General features: G+C 38.1%; 2 protein-coding genes and 1 long non-coding RNA gene across 8 annotated transcripts in view; 1 reads left to right on the forward strand and 2 right to left on the reverse strand.

Moving 5' to 3' along the window:
• Window positions 1-3,569: 3,569 nt before the first annotated feature.
• Window positions 3,570-9,456, reverse strand: LOC133140163 (uncharacterized). Its single transcript, XR_009709995.1, has 3 exons — window positions 9,317-9,456; window positions 3,784-3,848; window positions 3,570-3,677 (listed from the first exon to the last, which is right to left on the reverse strand). It is a non-coding gene; the product is annotated as an uncharacterized LOC133140163 (long non-coding RNA).
• A 1,611-nt stretch (window positions 9,457-11,067) lies between these two features.
• On the forward strand, window positions 11,068-20,822 carry si:dkey-3h3.3 (uncharacterized protein LOC100144568 homolog). 6 transcript variants are annotated; one of them, XM_061259572.1, is made up of 5 exons: window positions 11,068-11,155; window positions 12,194-13,207; window positions 14,184-14,401; window positions 14,974-15,062; window positions 17,935-20,822. In XM_061259572.1, the coding sequence occupies exons 1-4, from the start codon at window positions 11,108-11,110 to the stop codon at window positions 15,041-15,043; spliced, it is 1,350 nt and encodes a 449-aa protein (XP_061115556.1). In that variant the 5' UTR covers window positions 11,068-11,107; the 3' UTR covers window positions 15,044-15,062; window positions 17,935-20,822. The 6 variants fall into 6 exon arrangements, with proteins under 6 accessions (XP_061115556.1, XP_061115555.1, XP_061115558.1 ...); XM_061259571.1 differs by lacking the exon at window positions 17,935-20,822 and having other exon boundaries at window positions 14,974-17,194; XM_061259574.1 differs by lacking the exons at window positions 11,068-11,155; window positions 17,935-20,822 and adding an exon at window positions 11,165-11,334 and having other exon boundaries at window positions 14,974-17,194.
• parp8 (poly (ADP-ribose) polymerase family, member 8) overlaps window positions 17,901-21,929 on the reverse strand; it is a 51,050-nt gene continuing 47,021 nt past the window's right edge. Inside the window, exons 20-26 of the mRNA XM_061259570.1 lie at window positions 21,382-21,494; window positions 20,531-20,603; window positions 20,061-20,130; window positions 19,719-19,795; window positions 19,393-19,462; window positions 19,161-19,245; window positions 17,901-18,625 (exon numbers count right to left, since the gene is read on the reverse strand). Of these exons, the coding sequence (XP_061115554.1) occupies window positions 18,523-18,625; window positions 19,161-19,245; window positions 19,393-19,462; window positions 19,719-19,795; window positions 20,061-20,130; window positions 20,531-20,603; window positions 21,382-21,494 (591 nt within the window). The 3' untranslated portion in view covers window positions 17,901-18,522. The remainder of the gene's footprint in view (window positions 18,626-19,160; window positions 19,246-19,392; window positions 19,463-19,718; window positions 19,796-20,060; window positions 20,131-20,530; window positions 20,604-21,381; window positions 21,495-21,929) is intronic.

A 21,929-nucleotide genomic window follows, 5' to 3' on the forward strand; every position in this document is an offset into this window, starting at 1 on the left:
GTTGAGATGCTCCGACCTTGCACGCATCAATCAACAGAGGCAGAGACAGAGACAGAGAATCAACAGAGGCCGGCAGAAATAACCGGGAAATCACTTTGGTTCTGTCAGGTTCCTGAGCCCAAAAATCTCAAAAACCTGTGAGCAAAATTAGTATTATGTGGCAAATATAAATTCTACACTGTGGTGTTAATATATTGTTTTGAGAATTGAAACCAAACACAAAGATGAGAAATGTAGTCCCCATTGTGGCCCCTGTCCTGTCCCTGTGAAGACTTCCTCTAGTGTCTCTTTTCCTGTTCCTGATGCTGGAGGGCAGGAGCCTGTGCGTTTGGGAACAATGGGGAGCTTTCATGGCCCAGCCAATGAGAGGGCTCCATGTTGCCTGGGCCCTGTGGTACGCCACTCCCTCTCTGAGGACCCCACAGTCTGGACAGCAGCTCTGAGACATGCTAGGCTCATGACAATGCCCTGGCCCTTTAAAACACTACACACAGAGCTCATGCCCTGGCCCTTTTAATACACTGCACACAGAGCTCATGCCTCAGCCCTTTTAATACACTACACACAGAGCTCATTTAATACAATACACACAGAGCTCATTTAATACACTACACACAGAGCTCATTTAATACAATACACACAGAGCTCATTTAATACACTACACACAGAGCTCATTTAATACACTACACACAGAGCTCATTTAATACGCTACACACAGAGCTCATGCCCCATGCAGAATCTGTAGTCCCTTGTCAATATTAGTCTAATTAGTACATTCTAATAAAACATAAATGAATAAAACATTCCTGAAATTATTAGACAATGTCCTCTCAAGGGAATGTCCCCAGGTAACCAGTATAATATTGATGTCCTTTAGTAACCAAGATAAACTCCATTACATTTGAGTGGGTGAAGTCAGCCAAGGATGTTACACATTTAACAGTACTGATTCATCCATCCATTCATCCATCAATTCATCCATCTTCTCTCTTGCTTTATGTTGATCTTGTGATCGCTTTGTTGTGGAAAATCTATCTAAGACAACTATTTTATGTAGTAAGCGTATGTTTCTCATTAAATGGTGTAAGTTGGATCAGTTCTTCAATTTTAGTATTGTCCACCCATTGTGCTAATTTACATAATGATAATTGTACAGACACTCCTCCTGTGTGTGTGTGTGTGTGTGTGTGTGTGTGTGTGTGTGTATGTATTCCTTTGTCTGTTGAACCCTGTAAATGTTATTATATTTATTGTAGTGACACTAAGAGCGATATTATGACATCTTCTGCTAATGAAGTGCTGTTGAACTCTATCTCAGCTATAGCCAATGTGCTCTCAGCATTCTGTCAAAGTTTCACCTGAGCATTAGCCTTAGCATTAGCCATATCTGCCCTCTGTTGGCCTGACCTTCTGACTCCTGTCCTGTACCTCTCTGTACAGAAGACTGTTTCTTACTTTCAAAGCCATTGCCCAATAATTATCCTGGATTTCGGTTATAAGTATTATTTCTCATCCTGTGCTGCATAAAGTTAAATGCATGAATAATACACTGAAATCAAAAACACGTGGTATTATAATCCCATCCCTACTGTTTCCAACAACAAAAGGAAAATAATTACTGAATAAAATGCATTTGGAAAAATAGTTGCATGTGCACACTAATAATAATAATCATAATCATCATCTTAATTAATAATCAACAGTTCATCATAATAATAATGAATTCATTCTTGTTGATTTATGCACAAGGAAAATAGTGAAATTATATTAAATATTAAACAAGACTTCATTAAAAGTCAGAATTATCTGAAAAGGTTTTTGTCTGTTTGTTTGCTTGTGTATTTTTGAAATGCAGATTATATAATGGAAAGAAAATGGACAGCGCTTTACAACTCCATACATGCCTCTCACTTTATTCACTCAGTAACACTTTAATACCAGTAAAGGTCATGACTCATATGACCACCTGTCACAAATACATTTCAGCAGGTACAAATGCACTGTGTGTGTGTGTGTGTGTGTGCACGCGTGCGTGTTGTTCCCTGAGCTCATCTGAGGTGTGGTAAATGCTCAGACCTTCTTGTTCCTCTGCAGTTCAGTAGTGGATCTTATTGATGTCTGTTCAGTTCCCATCCTAACATGGGCACTTCAGTAAAAAAACAACCTGAACCCACTGAGAAAAGTCCACAGCAGAGAGTCCACAGCAGAAAACATATTACAGTACAACAGTATTACAGTACAACAGTATGGCAATATGGCTGCAAGACATAAGCTGTTCCTTCCTGCAGTGTTTAATCTTTAAAAGGTTTAATCTTTAAAACAGCATTTTCTTTATCAGATCCATTTCTCTCATTTGCATTTGGCTGTAATCTGTCCATCTGGATTCCACACACCGATCCACAAGAACCACTGGTTTGTGTTAGAATCTTTGAAAAATGCTTTCTGAGGAATGACTATCCACATATTTTTTTTAAGGAAGGGGTTTTACCTTTTTCATTTTATTAACACCAACAAGTCTTTTTAAGGTATTCAAGGATTGACAGCTACAATTTCTGTGAGAGGCTTTGCAGAAGAATTTGCAATATAATTCCTTCAGTATTATCTGCCCTTCCTCCCTCAGCAGTACAGCGTCTGTAACCTCAAACTGTCAGCCCTGTGAAATAACACACAGTCCAATACACAGGGAGTGCAAACTAACAACTTGTTAAAAATATTCTCATGGGGTAGACGACTTTAATCCTGATGAAATACGCTTTTTGGATGACTCTAAAAAATAAAATAAAATAAAAAACAGGTGATGTAACTTATTCCCTGAGTACATGCACATCTTTTTAAATCCAGCATCAACACGCACTGAAGGTGATTTTCAGTTTTCCTGATTCAGTTGGGGGTGTAAATTGCATGGGCACTGAAATTTTTTTTTTTTTAAGAGCAGAAGACAGTGATCAAGCTATTTAAGGAAGAATGCAAATTAACCCTTTGAAGTTTTTTGTAATGTTTTATTTTTCTTTAAAATTCCAAGTCAGTGTTCTCCATTATCATCAGCATTAGAATGTTCAGCGAAGAACATTCTAATCACATATCTGTGATCTCACACCTGAAAAGGTTAAATATCTTCTCATGCCAACAGAAACTATGACCTTGTATGTACAAAGATTGAAATGTATTAGGCAAGAGTTGTGATAATAAAAACTACAGTATTTACGCTCACAGACTTGCTATTTAAACTGCCTGCGCATGAGAGACTCTTTCAGTAACAGTGTGTGGTTAAAAGGAAGAGTAATCTGCAATTCTGGCACATTGATTAACTGTTACACCCCCCCCCCCCCCCTTAAAAAAAAAAAAAGTCATGTTCTCCATTTGTCAAGCTTGGCATCTTTATAAACCGTCAAAGTCTAAAACATGGAAAGGTATTTGAAAAATGACTTCCTATATGCAGCAGGACCGTTCTTAATTTCTTAACATCCTTTTGCTAAATTGAGCAAGATGGAGAGGTGGGGGGCTGGGGGTTCGGGGGTGGGGAGGGAATGGGTGTTGGATTGTGGAGCAAAGTTTCGTTTTTTGGCACTGCATTTATTATGGTTTCCATGGAAATGATCTGCCTGGCTGGTTTATGGCAGGTCCGGAGCTGTCGTCAGAAGGAGCCTAATGTGTTTGGTTTCTGGAGGGCCGTCTCGCTGAGGGAAAGGCATAAGTAGTTATTTCTCAATTTTTCCTCTGGGGTTTTTTTTTTAAGTCAGCATTAGCCTAAACACGGCATTCATCAGCGTATCATTTCGTCACCTTAAGATGAAGTCCTCAAGTCCTCTTTCAGTGACTGTTTCAGACGAATGGAGTTCTCATTAGGGCTGAGGAGAACAGGGAGGACAGATGCACCACAGCTTTTATCAATATTTTAATCTGTACCCATATCCAGGCCAAAAAAACCAACATAACTCACTAAAGAATAATAACATGTCATAGCACGCTGATGCACACTTTACACCTTAAAGACACTTCTTAGCTTTTACTTCAATTTATTTCAGTTAGTGCCAAAAAACCAAACAAAAAGGCGTCTTTTTTTTTGTCTTGCTGTATACTGCAAGGTAACACCAACAGATATGACCTTACTAATGATTACAACAAAAGCATGTTCTCAGTGTGGAAAGTAGGTGAGATTTTGCTTTTCTCTATGTTTTGAAAAGGTTAAAAAGGTAAGTTGTGAAGTTGTGTGCACAGACGTGCCCTGCCTTTCCTGGAGCACCGTCAGCATTACTCTCATGCTTCAGCAGGCCAGGCCTTGCTGCAGAAACACTGGGTAAGGGGCATGTCTGCTGCTTTGAACCCAGAGTATAATGCCCTAATCCCCTTGAACTTGTGATCCAGGTCCCTGAGTGCTAACTGGGAGAATTTAAAGTGACTGGCTTCATTCGCACCCTCTTGGTTCTGGTACCGTTCAGCCATTTTGTATCGCCAGCTGCTCTGGCCCACCGGGCCTAAAGCCTGTGATGTCGAGAGAAACGCCAACTCTCTTAATCCCACCCCCCCAGTCATAAAACACTGTGCTTCAGGCTGTTAGAGCCAGCAAATGCCAGCAGTTTAACTGTGTTTATTCATCGAAGTTGCCTTAAGTCCATATTCTTTCAAATCTTATGCCAGTCCTATATTTTATAATGAAATCAATTCCCTTGATGTAGTACATTCAGTGGATCCCTTACAGTAGTAGAGGCAGATTAAGTTGATGAAAGGTATGCACACAGGTGGAATGATTCATGTTAACTATGTCCATAGGTTATGAGTAAGGACGCTTTTATTATGACAGATCACATCAGTGGCAAAGCCTTTTCAGCAGTCAGAAATCAACTTTTATTTCATTTTATTTTTTTCACGGGAGACTATTTATGAGCGTGTTTTTCATTATGCAGTTGGTTTTTATATGCTAGGTCAGTTTAGAGAATGTAAAATAAATGTTAATGCCGGTCAGCTGGACATAACCCCAGCTCGTCGGGCCCTGTGAGAGACAGGAACGGCCGATAGCATGCAGCTCATTCCCAGGACTTGCGCTTTGGCAGATGTTATGTCTCTTTAACAGCTGTGGCCGTGGACAGGCTCTTCAGGGACGTGCGTATGGGAGAGGTTATTCAGCGGCAAAAGTGCTACTTCTGATACAACCGTTTTTAAAACTTGAGAGAAAGGAAGCTTCACCTTTGACCTATTCAACCACCACTTCTCTACTACAGTAAAAAAGCACAGCTTGTGATACTGACGCTATGAAGGACATAAAAATAATATATTATGTAGCACTGTAAGACCTCGCTCTCTAAAGATGATAGATCATAACCTGTTCATTGCTTGCGGAGATTTTCATCCACATATTAATATAGCTATTTCACCTACTTTTAGCCATAAAATGTTACAATTTCATTGATTGCACTGCCATAGCCTGATCAATTTAAATTAATATTGAGGTACAAGACGTATAATTCAGAATACTGGAATGACCCAACCAGATAGATAGATACAGCAGGTGACAATATTTGTTTAAAAGAAAAAAACAAAAACAATATTGTGTATTGGCGGACATGAAATATGTTGTATTAACACATTGAACTGTTTCATACAATACCAGTGTATCACTAACATCTCTATATTATAAAATATCTCTATGTTCATAAACCTAGCAGATGAGCTCAAGCCCTTGACTTGAGGTTTGGAGGTTCACCTCTGAAATTCTCCTTCTAACTTTAAATGTGAACTTGCTCTAGTCCAATAACTCATTACTCCAATGGCCATGTGTCCATGTAGACACATGAAATAGGATATTTAATGATAATTAATCATCTGTACTGGTTATTTTATTTAAAAATTCAACACTGTTTAATTAAACCACAATGGTAGTATTCATAAACTATACCCCACTACCTATTAGGGGTGGAACCCTAAAATACGTTTCTCCTTTAGCCATTTCAATAGGAAAGAATGCCTAAATATAGCAGTTCAGGTATGGGTATGTGAATTATTTGTTATTTGTAAAACAGTATAGTATATCTGTATACAGCATATTTTTGTGTTGCCTATCTAGATAATGAATTGCGAAAAACTCAACTAAAATTTTAAAAAATCAACCCATCTTTTCGAGGGAATTAATTTGGTATCTGATTTTATTTAATCCACCACTGCCTTCATCCGACCTGTGTGATTACATTTTAATCAAAACGTTTTCTACCTTTACTGTTGCACAACAACAGTAGCAAATATATTCAACTTTCTGACGGAATCTTTCAGTGATGGTGGTTTTCGCACTCTAAGCGTAGCAGGTGAATTGTAGGCTAGGCACTAGACTATCATTTTCTGCATGCGGAGCAAGTTGGCGCAAGCGTACGTTATGGTACTCTGGTAATACATTTTTTGGAAGCACTTGCTACATATGGTGTAATGTTTAAAATGTGTACTGGGTTATATTCATATCATAACAAACATGATCAGTTACCTATATTACGTAGGCAATTGTCTTATGTATTGCATGCTGAATAAAAAGGTACCATTCTTTGAAACGCTTAGCTCGTTACAGCCAATTTTACAGCCAACCTTATAGCCTACATCATGTGTTGCGTTGAGATTAGTACCAGTTTTTGCGATGTCCGTTTCCAGATTATAGTTCGCACAGCAAACCCCATAGTAATAGTTCGTTTCAAACATCACATCACATCACATCACATTTTGCAGGCTTCGAAACAGGTGAATTAACCTATCCGGCTCTCCGTGCCAGCTTTACAAATGTGCGCATCGAGCTCCGCGTTTTCGTACAATCAACCCACCACAATAACCTACCAACAAGCACAGCGTTCACTGAAAGGCTCAGTCACGAGCTGGAGACGTTTTTCCCCTAACAAAAAGGCATTACGGCAACTTTCAAATTAAAGGAATCAAATATCTATTTTAGTAGCTACGTCTGAATTAAACCATATCTACGTCGACAATTAATTCATAAAAAAGAAATTAAAGAATAAATAAGGATAAGAAAAAAGAATTTTTAAAAAATCTAAATCTAATTCACTACTGCACTTTACATTAATTTACAATTGAGTCATATCACAATTGCTAAAAATTCAGATGGGTGAATAAACGAAAAAGTGTCATGGCAATCATTTACACCGTCTAAAATAGTCATGCCATCTTGTAAAAAAGATATAGATAATCGATTATTTTATGTTTCCATCTTCATCTGTAAAAGGGATTTAAATTTTAGGCACTATAAAGAGCATGTTTGTGCTGTGTCCTCGCTGTCATCCTCATACAGCCTAGATGCTTTCGGGCATGAGAGATTTTCCGTGATCAGATTATGTATTGCACTTAATCCTTCTCGATCTGCCGCTGTCTTTCTTAGTTCAATATTACTAATGTAAATTCTATTGGCTGCATTTGACAGATGTCTAAATCTCTCCCTCAATCCGATTCTGCATAATACTTTCACTGCCATTAAATCCACACTTGTGGCCTTTTACTTTTATTCTAAAAGCTATCCGTGATGTTATTTTTTCTTTTTTTTTAACATGAAATACGTTGCATGCATGCACAGCGGAGTAGGGCCAGACACGGTATTGCGAAAGCATTTACGAAGTATGCGCCTTGGCTTACGATATAGGATGCCGTGATATCCAGATACTTTCTCAGATCAATAAGGAGGAGATCTATAAATCTGCCACCATGTCAAGACAAATCAAAATAATGCTTCTCTTATTTCAATCCATATGCTGTCCTATTTTCAAAGCAACATCTGATAGGCTGACTACACGAAATAGGCTATGTCACGTTCGTTCCCCTCTAAAACAGGTCATTAGTAGGACTGTTACTGTCATAATAATTGTGGGCTAATGATATCGAGTTCGAAATGAATCGAATCGAATCGACCAGCTGTATTTTACCGTCCTCCATGCAATATGTAAATTACTACCAGTTGTTCTTTGTTTGGTTGTTTTTGATAGTCAAAGCCGCAGCAAGACAGTCATTAACTCGGCTATTAAAACAATACAAATTTAATTATTTACAGATAATAACAATAGCATAATAATAATAATAATAATAATAATAATAATAATAATAATAATATCGGTGTTATTGTTCTTGGCTCTTTCATTGTTAACATGAACTGTATGTTTACTCAAATTTTTAATTTCTCTGTTAAAATACAAACCCATCTGTCTTCTGTAAATGAGTAATCCCCTGACATAATCTCGTACTTAATCTACCCAAGATTAATTTTTTTTTACATCCGAACGCACAATCTTATCAATATTTTTAACAAAAATATATCATATACGTACAGAAAACATTGAACAAAATACTGTACATGAATTAATGAATGAATATTAATGTAAATATAGGCTAGTTGAGACCTATTTGTGCAGTTCCGAAAACAAACCACTCAAAATGTCACTCAACAGTTTCATGCAAATGTAGCCTGTATAGACTATCATCTGGAAATCTAGTTTATAATACATAATTTGGGTGCAATAGCTAGTTATAGCTAGTTATAGCTCAGTATAATTACAGAAAAACAGGTTCATCTTGAAACCATAATAATAAGAATAATAAGAATAATAAGAATAATATACTTCGAGCTATTAACTGTATTGTCTCCTACCTCAGAACATTTTCTAAACCAAAAATATATATATTTATTAAGTAGGCATAAGTAAGTTTTTTTTAATTATCTGCAGAATAAACCTAACAATATTGATTAGATTATGTTGCTAAAATTCTGAAAATGAACAAATAATCTATGTTATCTCTACTGTGATTTATATTTATTTTTTAAATGCCCCGGTTAGTATTTTCACCGCAACGTACAGTAGGTGAAAGGCTAGAAAATGTAAATGTAAGTTCAGTGTCATTGTTTTTCCAGTATTGTTCAGGCTTATTAAAAGTTTCCTGCCTGGCTTGTGCCACATAAAACACCCCGGCCTTCAACAAAAGGACAGGAAAAAGAGCAAATAGCTATATCTGGGTAAGCCATGCAAAACTGCAGGAAGATGAAACGGCTTACTGTAATTTATTATCCTATCTTTATCATTTTCATTACATTTTAAAAAGGAAAGCTTAGCTACTTAAAAACTTAAAAAAGGTTATTGTTGCAATATTAAACGTTGATTACTATTATCTTGAAATTAAATACGTGATTTCAAGATTTTCAGTACATAAACTAAAGTACATCTCAATCCCCTGCATAGCAATAGGCCGAATTGGAATATTTTGTATTGGTCTTGGTAAACAGTCCCCACCATAGTATAATCAGGTTTTCAGAAAGTCGGTCTGTCTTGACAGTCCCGTGGCATACCTTTTGCGACAAACGAAATCCCCTTAACATCCAGACATGATTTTAAAAAAATTAAAAAACGTTTCCAAAAAACATTCGCGTCGAGTCTTGTAGTCTTCTTATGAAAAAAATAATATTTCTTTTTTTTCACTGCGGCGTGCTGCAGGTGGCCAGTTCTGTGAATACTGAACCGTTTCAATGGCACAGCCTCACTCCTAGTGGAGTACCGTATAATTAATTTTAAGTTATCGGAGAACCATATCATTAGGAACAGAATAGAAAACCGTGGCTGGCAAACCGACGATTTACATAAAGCTTTCTGCCTTGCAGTACCCTGTTGGCAACGGTTACGGTTAAAAGCTAATCCACAAAGAAATGCATTTAGCCACTCTCGCGCGTCAGAAAAGACAGACCTTGTAATAGACATTTACATTTTATTTGGCTCAAACATGTCCTGTTAAACCCGCTCAACCATTTATACGGTTCAAAAATAGCCTAATTCAAGTAATCACAGACGTATGTTGCTCGACTAGCTGTCACGTTTATATCATGAACGACTTGATTCATCTACAGATGTCTAGTTTTAAACTGAACGCAAGGGAGGCATATGTAGATAAAACGTGGTTATTTCGCGCAATAAATGAGGCTGGTCTCCATTTATTTGAGTATTTCACCACCTAGGGGTCCTGTGGCAGACTTTTATTTATTTATTTTGTGAGCAGTACGTGCAGTCCTATGCTGGCCTCTAGCGGTGTTACTGAATAATTGCTAATACAGTATTCCATATGCAACAATTGTGCAATTTTCTTCTTTCTGTCTCAACAACCATTAATTTAAAAAAAGAAAGAAAAGAAAATAGCTGGGATGTACACGCCACAATATTTAATCGTGCAAAAAAAGGCAACAAAGAAATAAGATGAACATGAGAACTTGCATGTGATAGAAACTCCACTGGACTCCACAGCAGTTCCACATGAATTGTTTACCTTAAATAAGCCTTCAATATCTTTGTGGTTTCCATGCTTGCAGGTCCTTTTTTCAGCGTAACAACCCCCCCAAAAAAGAACTGTTTTAATCTACCTGTCCTTGACCTGTCTTAATCCTTCAGATTAAGGATGGCTTTGGAATAATGGTTTCTTAAGTTTCGCTTTCCTTCATGGCTTTATCTGGTCGGACCTTCTTAGGCACATGCTAGTGGCTGGCTATCCTGAGTTCTAGACACCCTTCACAGACCATATAATTATCTACTGCTTCGAACCCCCCCACCCCATAGTTGTAGGAAAGTGGACGGAAATACAAATAACCTGCGGTAACATCATATGCAACTGAGGGTAGTTGCCCTGTGGTATTGTCATATGCGACTGAGGAAAAACTGACTCCCCAGTTATTGTAATTCAAACCTTGTTCAGATTTTTTTTTTAAAGTGAATTTCAATTTCACCAATGTTTCTTTTTTTTACATTACAGTTATTTAGTGGATGCTTTCATCCAAAGCGATTTACAGTTGATTAGACTAAAGCAGGGGCCAATCCCCCTAGGGCCCAACAGGGCCCAACAGCTGAGCAGATCTGATTGTGGTGACACCGGGTCTTGAACCACAAACTTGAACCTTCACTGTTGGAACACTGGCATGTTATAACATTTCATGGCAAATTTGTGACCATATTCTCTTATTCTGTTTCACCTTTCTGGAAAGAATCTAAGGACCTTTAAGTGGCCGACTATCACATCAGTATATGGAGCAATATTGCCACCCACTGTCAAGAAAGCTGACCTGGTGGCGTTCTGGTTGGTCAAGAGAATGTGACTGCACATGCCCATGACGGTTTTCAGCGTTTTGACAAGACGGGTATTTAGACCTGTACGTTGTTCTGTATACTTTTCTGGTTTATTTTTACATTCAGTTTTTATAGTCAGCTGTAACTATAAAATAATTGATAAGTGTGATGTGTATCGCTAAATATGTGACGCAATATATTGTCGAAATATGGAAACGAGCATCAGCATCGTTTGGACATGCCCGAATCCGGTAGAGCTAAGGTTAGCAAAAGTCTCAAGTTCTTGTATCAGCGTTACTTACGTAGCTGGCTAGTTAGCATAGCTACAGCGATATATGAAACAGAAAGCGAAATTTAAATGTAAAATCGCCGTCGTCGTTAATGGGTTTATTTGTGAGCACAGACTAGTGTACGCTTGGATCCTTTAGCTGGTCAAATCAAATTTAAGCATGGACATTTGATTAATTCACAATTGCTTGGACAACATTAGACTACAACATTAGCTCTAGCTACTTTTGACTAGCTAACTTAGCTACATGAAAACGAAGATTAGCTAGCTAATCATCATCTTAGCAACGGATTTTGAACCTTGAGGTAATAAATGATGTCACATATACCGATAAACGAGGTATGTATGCGTCTATCAAATAATATAAGCCTTCTTATTTCAAGGGGGTGATTGCTAACTTAAGTTAGCTAGCTACATAGCCAAGATATGTTCCCATGGTGGTGGGAACATTTAGCTAGGTACTTTGGTTTACAGTGTTGTGGCATGGAAAACAAACAAAGGAAAAGCTAATTTGCGCAATTGTTTATCAACCTGCATGAAGACGTTGAACGCATGCTGCACCTGATAACGATAGCTCGCTAGTATACCTATAATTCGTTGGCCATCTTTCAAGAAATCTTGAAAACAAGTAAGTTAGCTAGCCTGGCACATCGCAGTGACAGCCATTGTGTATCCCTGGGGTAATCTGACTGTTCGTTAACATCAGTTAAACAAGCGTGTGCCGTCAAAGTCAGCACACGTACGTAGAACACTATAGTTAAGTTTCTTACAGTGGTTATAGTTTTGTTTGTTTGAATGTGTTACAATGCTATCTTCACTATTTTCATTGCAGATATTCTCAGATGTAACGCTGACTCTTGATGTATCGACACTTCAACCTGGAGAAAATGTGAATGACGTACTTAATGGCTACCGTTTGGAGAAGGCAAAAGGCAAATGCTATGAATTCAAAGGCTCATATGAAGAAGTAGAAGATGTTTTTTGGAAGTTATCCGTCTTAAAGAGATCTCCTGGTCCTGACGTCAAATATCAGACCCAAGACCACCAAGATCACAGCTCTACCCAAAAGATGGAACCTGTGGAGGTGGTTGCGACTGTAATAGACTACATTTATCAAAAGTATAAACAAGAACTTGATAGAGCTGTTGGGAGTGATGTATGTCTGAAACTGAACAATGCCCGTGATCAAGCCAATTTCCTTCCTTTGAGCCCCAGCCCAGAAGCGACTCGACGTTGTCTTTTTGCCAGGGAGAGATTTATCACTTTCTATCAGAAGATTGCAACCGACTTGAAAGAAAGGACATTCAACGTCAGTCCAACATTGATGGTGACCAAACTCAACCACCTAGAACGTGAATTTCCAAAGCTCAAGATAAGTAGTGATTCGGGCAGATATAGTTCAAGCCAAGTTTCAGTGACAGGCAGCTTTGCAGACACGTTGAGATTCGAGGATTTTTTGAAGAACGGAGGGAAGACATCTCACTGGCCTACTAAGCAACACAGACAGCATTCACCGACTACTGTCGATGGTGCCTCTGGGTTCTCCACGACAAAGAATCAACAGGAGCAAGAAAAAGAGGATTGTCCGATTTGTCTGGATACAATAAAACAGTCAGAGAAGAAGACTTTGCCTAAGTGTAAGCACTCGTTTTGTGAAGACTGTTTAAGCAGGGCCTTTGAGGCAAAGCCTGCATGCCCGGTTTGTGGAACACTCTACGGTAGCCTGAGGGGTACACAGCCAGATGGTGGCGAGATGACGCACTCAATGGTCAAAGCACCTTTACCAGGATATGAGAATTATGGGTCAATTGTGATTCGATACTACATTCCAGATGGAATTCAAGGGGTAAGTGTCCTTAGGAATTGAAATGGCCCTCATAAACTGAACAAGTGCAACAATAAATGTACAAAAGTAACCAGCTAATATGGCCAGGCGAATACCAATTATTCATATCGGCAATTTAATTTCCATATCATGCATACTATACCTAATAAAGATGCCCTGGCACAAGCTAGGATGGAGGAGGCTATTAGAATGCCATAGTTATAGGACACCAGGCTGGCACATGCACAAGGTACACACTAGAACCCCTGCAGTTGTGAATTGTGATGCGGCCAGTTTAAGCCCTGCAACAGTGGAGGTAGAGCCACACCTCCTTCTCCTCTGGAAAACTGGATCTCTGCTGAGAAATATTCTTGAATCGACTTCTTTCTCTGTCTGCATCCCATAGTGCTGGAATAACGTAGGCCAGGTGGTGAGATCCACACAGGCCAGCTAAGCCTACAGCACACACATCCGCATGTAGGGAACATGCACCTGGGCACACAGACGTACAGAAACTAACAAATGAAATTAACAAGTTAGTCTTTTTTGTGACAAAACAGTTAAGCTAGCTTCACTCTGAAAGCAGGTGGATAATAGGGAGCTAGCGTCAATGTTGCTTTGCCCAAATTGACTGGTGATTGGTGTGGTGGGCTATAATGCCATATAGTCCTGGATGAAGGTCGCACTTCAGCGTGATTGTATTTATGGATTCTTGATTGCAGCATGAATCAAGTTTAGCATTGCTATTAAATGCACTACATTTATCTTTATCTTTCTTCACCATTCTGTGTCTGTTTTTAAATTCTGTTCTAGAAGTCTTTCAATTACCAGCAGTGATTGTTACATCAGCATTAGAATGTTCTCTCTGGTTCCCAGGTAGCACCAGGGTTCTATTACCTTCAGGGCCTGTAGGAAGATTGGGGTACAACATTGTGTTGTCTATGTGAAGTGCAGTGCTTGTTGTGCACTTCTGATGGTTTTTGTGGATGTCACTCAGGAGGAGCACCCCAATCCTGGTAAGCCATATGAAGGGACGGCCCGCACGGTCTTCCTCCCGGACTGCAGTGTGGGCCGCAGGGTTCTGAAGCTCCTGGAGAGAGCCTTCGAGCAGAGACTCACCTTCACCATCGGACAGTCCTCCACCACCGGCCGGAGTAACGTGGTCACCTGGAACGACATCCACCACAAGACCAACCGCACTGGAGGGCCCAGCGGGTAAGAAACACGGAATTACTTAACTGGAATCCCTTCTGAGAAAATACCATGGGCACATTTCCTAATGTGCTTCCCAAAAAATCTCTAAAAACCGTAGATTATAGTTTCTGAAATGCTATTTTTCATAGATTTGAGAATGTCATTACATTACCTTTGGTTAGCAGAAGCTTTTATCCAAAACAATGTGCGATAAGTGTATACCTAACGTCGTTAGAACAACTACAGAACCAGTTGGATCAGGTACAATTCACATAAAGTATCAGTTGTCTACAGTCAAAAATATCAACATGGTAAATAAGCCAAGTCATTAAGTACGGCATGTGAACCTAGAAGCGTGGGACATGAGATATGTGAAACTACAGCATCAAGAAGAATACAAATGTAAATATGGTGGTCCTAGAGGAAAATACAAAGTACAAGAGGGCTAGAAGTTGCAGATGATGCACAAGTGATAATACATTAGAGCTCTCCTGCAGACGAGTAAAGTAATGGCCAATAGCTGTCATCAGTTTCAGTTTGAGTGAGCATGAGAGCTCCTAAATGATGCCTTTTGTGTTTTGTTTTTGTTGCAGCTATGGATACCCTGACCCAGATTACCTGAACCGTGTGCAGGACGAGCTGAAAGCTAAAGGAATTTATTAACCTCTTTGGCGTCTTTCCGGTAACCACCAAACAAGCATACACCAATGCTATTACAGTGGTTCCCTACAGTTCTCATAAGCTTTTTTAGATCGAGTTTCACTTTCAAATGAAACTGTATTTACACTAAAATGATTATCTAAAATATACTGACAGAAAAGACTGGAAAAAGGTTACTATGAGAAATTACTATTTTATTTTACAAAGAAAACTTCACAATTGAAGCCTTTGAGTCTTATGATATATGCAATGACGCCTATTGTGTTTGCTGTAACATGAAAAGTAATAATTTTGTGCTTGATACGGACATTAACTGTGGAAGTTAGTTGTATTGTAATACTATTGTGATCTCTAGAAGTTGAAGATGGACAACATAGGTTTTAGGCACACAGATTATTAATTGTAAATAAAGCACAGGGAAAAGAATGTTGTTTTTAAACAAATCTGAATTTAATGAACATAAACACACACATTTGCTACTATATCCAAAACAACAAAAAGCCCCCAAAAAGAAAGGGTTGAATTTATTTGCTAAATAAGGATAAAATTGTAAAAACTTAGGACAAAGTATTTGGCCTCCATGTTTTGTGACAGTATTTACAATATGAATGGTATTGTCATGTATTTAATTAATTTTCATAAGGCACCAAAGGTAAAGTCACATACATTTTCAATTTGTGCAGAAGGAAAAAAAATCCACAAAACCAAATTGATGTACGAATGACTTAGAATTAAAATCAAATAAATATTACAAATTGTGCAATATTGAATTTTGATTGGAATATCCACTCACTTTGTGTTGCAATAGCTACAAAATTGCTTTCGGTTAGTCTCTAAAATTACAGAATCAACTCTCCTTTTTTTTGTGACATTGCTCCTAGCAGTACTACGTAAGTGCAGTTCAGGTGTTAATATGCTGGGCTGAGTATTGGGCTCCCCAATTAACAGTAGGCTACTCTTCAGTTGAATCAAATCAAAATAAACATCGATAATCTAAATCATTTTAGGACTTAAATTTTCATAAGCAACTATTTAATACTTTAATTTTGATACAAATTAAATTATCTATCTAAATATGCAGCTTAGAAGTAAAATCTAAATCTAAAGTAAATAAATGGTTTGTGCTTTACCAAGCTATACTGTTCTTTGAATAAAAGGGGTTATTGTATGTTCAACGGTTAGCGTGGAACACTTTTTGTAATCTAGACATACTGACAATGTTAAAGTGATGGAATTGCATGTGTATGATATTGTATATACCTAAATAATAAAAAAAAGAAATAAATCACCCCTGGATTCAATTCACTCCAAACATGACAGTGGTTTTCAAACCAAACATTTTTTCACCCTGAATTACATCTCACTCAAATCTATTGATGAGGACCAAAAGCTACCACTACATTGAAATAAGATGCGTAAAGTATTTTTGCATATTTCAGTTGCCATTGTTTTTATTCCAGGCACATTTGACCAGTGTGATCAGACTGGTAATTTAAAAGGATAGATGACTGCATTTGCTCCCTCAAGTAGCTTATCATCATAGCAACGAAGTTGGCGGTTGTGTTTTTGACCTCACAGCCTTCAGTCCTGTGGTAATTATTGGGAAAGGCCGACTGGCACATTATCATAACAGGTCTTGTAGCTGCTACACTCATTGGGCAAAAGCTATTATAGGAGTTGGGGAAGGGAAAAACTGCATTCATGTCTGAGCTTAATGTGCTGAACATTAGATGGAGAAAATACAGTAGCAGGAACATTGATTGAATCTTGGCCTCAATCCTGATTTACCATAAATGTACAGTATATTGAATTTGGGAGGTAAAAAGCTTAAACTTTAACTGTGAAATTAGTAAAAAATTTAAAGTTTTATAATCATTTGGACCATATACAGTGATTTGCATTGATTTAATTGACTCCAGATTTCTTGGTAATTTAACAGATTTATGTTGTGTGCACATTTTGCAGTTTTTTGGTATGACCAATTTCAATTGCTAGTTTTACTGCAAATAAAAGTTTAGTGTTATGCTTTGGAAATACAACTATTTGTACTGCAGTAAATCAATTAGTAGCCTGACCTTAATAATGAATAGAGTTTGAAAAATCAGGTTTAATGTGTTTATTGCTTTTATCTTAAGATAAAATATATATATATGATGGGATTAGTGTGTGGCCATCTGTGTATAATCAACATTTGACAATTGCATGTATAATGACTTAGAAATCACAATCACGAAGACAAGATCTGTGAGCTGACCGGTATGCTTGTATTGAATAAAAACACTGTTATTAACATAAAACAAGAAATATAAGATTGCTAATATGTAAAAATAAAAAAACACATTAGGAGGGAATTCAGCAAACTGTAAGCATACTGACAAAAGTGGAATTTTTTTTTTTTTCATTTCTCCAAATTAACTCATAAATGTATTCATTTCTTATAAATGTATTTTACACTTTGCACTAAATTGAACTTGGCCCCTTCAGCTATGATAATATTCCTAATGTTTGAGGTTGATTAGTTAATCAGTGACAAATTTTTGTAAACTTGTTGCCGCCAGTGTACTGAGCTGCAGCCATTTTCATTATTATGGTTTGGGTCGAGCACATGAAATGGGAGAAAAACACTCAAGCTTAAGGTATTAGCCTGAGACCACCACAAATGTATTTTTCTTGTCAAGAATTAGCGACAGTGTATGAGAGACGCACGCAAGCTACTCAAAAAATATAGACCTGTTTTGAACTGCATGTATGTTTACCTTCCATCCAGTCAGGTGGCAGAACTACCTGTCTTGTTGTATCTTGACTTTACTTTTGCCGTCAAATGAAGTCTCACATTCAAAACCCTCTGTTAAGCAACACATTAACACCAATGTTTTTTTTATTTTTCTTCCCAGAAACGAAGCTCAAGATGGAAAAAAGGCATTTTCAGATGACGCTTAAGTTGAAACATATAGTACAATAAAAGTTTAAAGTGCATTTTAACACCTTTCAGTATACAGAAAATACATTGTAAATTAAAAATGTACAACACTTAGTAAACAAGGTCTTGATGGCACCTTATTATACAGGAATAGCAAAGTTACCTGTGAAGGCCCAACGTCTGCCAGAAGTCTCAAACTTTTGCCAAAGCGTATTACCAATTTCTATTTTCACTACAAAAGTTAAGTAGTCCATCTGTCAAACTGGAAGTTCCTGAAAAAACGGTATTTTTCCTTTATTTATAAACACTGCAAAATGGTTCTGTCTAAACTGTTTGCTACATATTTTCCATGTGAATCCCTGTGGTCACACCAAGGGTATAAATAGTGTAGCTGTTAAGATTTCAAATATATGTAAATTTGTTAAATGTTGTCGGGTTTTGACAAAACGCGTTGGATTCACGTCTTCAGCTCAAAAGCCAGCTCTGAGACTGAAGTGGGCGGGGCCAGCTCTGAGACTGAAGGGGCGTGGCTGGCCAGGCAGCGGTATTGCATTGGTCGTCTTCACCCGGTGGCAGTTTGATTGCCAATCACGCGCAGGATCTCCCTGTAGATGCAGCCATCTTGTGTGTTGATGCTTGTGTCACCAACCTGTCCGTCCTCATAACTACAGGAAAAATAACAGGATTAATATCACTGAAATATAAAAAAATGTTTAAAAAAAAGTCTAGATATTTCTAGTTATCATCTCTATCCCCAACCCATTACCCCCTCATTGGAATCCACTCAACACCTCATGAGGAAGGACAACACAATACAAAGTGTAGAAGGAACTCTTGGCTAAGCATAATTCACTGTCTAATCAATCATTTCCACACTGCCAGAGTAGGAAGACATTAAAAAAGAAACAATTTCTGTCCTGAAGAAAAAACAGCCAGGCCAGCCATTTTCAGTTGGCTTATACAAATCTGCTGGAATAAAAATATGATTGCCATGTGTAAATGGAATATTCTTTCCTTAGATATAGATCCTTGATGGGATCATCCCAGCTAATAGAAAACATTCTCACAATGTTGCTGCAATGTAGTCCGCAATGTTACAACATTCACAAAACATTTTGTGTTAGCTGGGATAGCAGAGGTTGCTGGTTGGTAAACATGTTGTTTGTGTGTGTCAGTAGTTCAGAAGGTGTCAGTACTCACACAAAGAAAAATCTGGTGCAGACGTGGTCTGTGTTCGGTACCACCCAGATGTCACCGTGCTTGTGCAGATCAGGGGAAGTAATGACTGCAAAAGAGGAAGCGCTTCAGTTTACACCTGTCAGTCTGAACCATCACACCACAAGCAACGGCACGTACCATCCCATAAGGCTATGCATTACTGGCCACACAGATACCTTCCCATAAGGCCATGCACTACAGACCACACACGTACCTTCGCATAAGGCTATGCACTTCAGGTTCCGACTCTGTAGGAACTGCGGCTGGTGGCCCTTCTTCTGTGACTGCGGACACAAAGCAGACCCATGCCCAAGAGGCCCGTCACATTCAGGCTGTAAAATCAGTGGGTTTCCAACTGACCGCCCTCAATGCCTGTGTGTCACTACAACAGAAACGGTTAGCCGGCCAAGCTAAAGTTCACCAAGCCAAAAGAATTAATGTTCTTATTCAGCCTTGAGGGGTGACATCTTCTGTAGTCCTCAAACTTCAGAAATGAGTACAATCATGTTGTTTAACCATCTTTAAAAAAACATTTTTTACCTGCAAGCTGATGTTGGTCTTGTTACTTGCTGCCATGTCGTCCTTCGAGGAAACTTTCTGCTGCTTTTTATTCATCCCTGCAGAATGAAAAGCACACCTGTAATTTCTCACTACAAACCTACCTTTTATTATTATTTACAATATTAATTCCTAGTAATGATTTTATTCTTGTATTCACTGTTGAATTCACTTAAGGTAAACAGCATTGTTCCAGTTGAATCTTTTGTTGTTTAATGTATTTTAAAACAAAAGAATGACTTCAATCTGTATCAGAAAAAATTCCCTCAGTGTTGTAAATGCTAAAGATTTTGTGGACAGTATGAAGCAGACAGTGGCTCTCACCTGAGTAACCAAAGGAAATGCTTGACAATGGGCTTAGATAGATTCCACTCCCATAGATGGCGCCATGGAGCTGCAGAACAGTATCAACCATTAGAAACTGCCAACTTCCTGTCCAACTCGAATACTCTAGCCCTGTGATAGTATCTATGGTTGTAGTCAGAAACAAAATGTCCAGTGATATGCAACCAAGACAGCTCTGCTCATTAATTTATATTGAATAGAGTTGAAGGTATCATCAACATTATTATCTGTAACAGATTATATCTTAATAATTAAGTATGAATTTGCATGAAGAAGTAGTAGTATGTGTAGAAAATTTGGTCGCAGTTTTAAAAGCAACATGTAGTTCTAAGTTTTTACAGCCTTAAAACACTTCCTTGAAGGTAACAATTCAGCTTTACTTCAATATAGCTACCAGTATGTGTATGAACTGTAGTATGTACCATGTATAATTTTATCTAGTTTATTACCTGGAGTCTTGTGTTCGATGCAACAACCAGTCCATTCCTCAGGATGGAGTGCCAATTCTCTATGTGAGAACCACTGAGAAGAAAGATTAAACAAAACAAAATAAAACTCATACTCTAACTCTAACAGTCACGGTACTGAAATGTAATTTAACCGAAGCCCTCATAATGTGTGAGATGACTGCTGTACTACTTAAAATATACTAAATGTATTACTGTGGAAATGTGATTCTGTAATGAATATTTACCTTATTTAGGAAATATATTTGTTGCATGACGAATAAACAGAATATGTCCAAAACATGACTATATGCGTACAAATGTGATGGCAGTGTAACAAATCACAGACAATCCAGTTTAATTGAAAGCACAGTAACAACATTTACATTATATTACAGTTATTTATACGAGGATCCGCACGCCAAAAATGATTTCACATCTGCTGATTCCCCATTCGAGGTTCCGCACGGCTGTCTCTCGCCTTTCCGCACACACCGAAAATGTTCTAACTACGCGGGCGCGCTATAGGGGATAACAGTTCATTTTAATAAAGGAGACGCAACTGCAAAGAGTATAAACGCTCCAAACACATGTTCGTTCGTCTTCGTCTCCATCTATGCTGAAAGTATAACCCAGATTTAAGAGGGACTATAGCTTGGTTTTTCCCGCGTGCCGTGCTGTTCAACCGGAAAATATAACGCATGTCTTATCACCAAGCAAGAGTGGTCCCTAGTAAGGCTGGCATCTTGGAGATGGTTAGCCATAGTAGATTATTAACAAGACTTATCTGATGAGCGTAGAATCCCCTATACAGTTGTATATAAGGATAATAATAATAATAAAGGGAAACCCACTGAAATGCGAAGGTGCTCCCGAAGAGGCCCTTGGCGGCTCTGAAGTTGGATTCTTTGGCGGGCGGACTGCAGAGCAAGAGGAACTGATGCGGCGTGTGCATGAACTTCAGTTGCTATGGAGACAGACAGGGCATGTGAGCGAATTCCGGAACTTTAACACAGAGTTGTGTTTAATGGTCACTTTATACTCAAGACTTCACTGGAATACTGAAACACAAAAATAGACCAAAATATTTATAAACATTTAAACCATCTTCAAAATCCAAAGAGTTTACCAACATAAGTTTTCACTAACAGAGACTGAGAACTGCAACCATAAATTATGTCCTGAGTATGGGTACACACACTTTTGTAGAACTGTCCCTGACAAATTATGGATGAAGAAAGTTGAAGGTCAAAGTGCATTTTCACATTTCACACTTTGCTTTGCAGCCCAGACCACAAGACAGTTTCACTGCCCATGTATGCTAGCTAAGATACTGCAGAAATATAGCAAACTCAATAGCTACCTAATGTTGACAATTCTTCCAAGTAATGGTGATGTAAGC

The sequence above is a fragment of the Conger conger genome, chromosome 11 (genome assembly GCF_963514075.1).
Source record: "Conger conger chromosome 11, fConCon1.1, whole genome shotgun sequence".
NCBI classification, from domain to species: Eukaryota; Metazoa; Chordata; class Actinopteri; order Anguilliformes; family Congridae; genus Conger; species Conger conger.

Excerpts from the sequence above, each read along its gene's own strand:
- si:dkey-3h3.3 (XM_061259572.1), top strand. The coding sequence starts at position 11,108 with ATGCCCATGACGGTTTTCAGCGTTTTGACAAGACGGGTATTTAGACCT. Across the intron at positions 11,156-12,193 it reads CAAGACGGGTATTTAGACCT|ATATTCTCAGATGTAACGCT; the intron begins GTACGTTGTTCT and ends TTTTCATTGCAG. Across the intron at positions 13,208-14,183 it reads TTCCAGATGGAATTCAAGGG|GAGGAGCACCCCAATCCTGG; the intron begins GTAAGTGTCCTT and ends GATGTCACTCAG.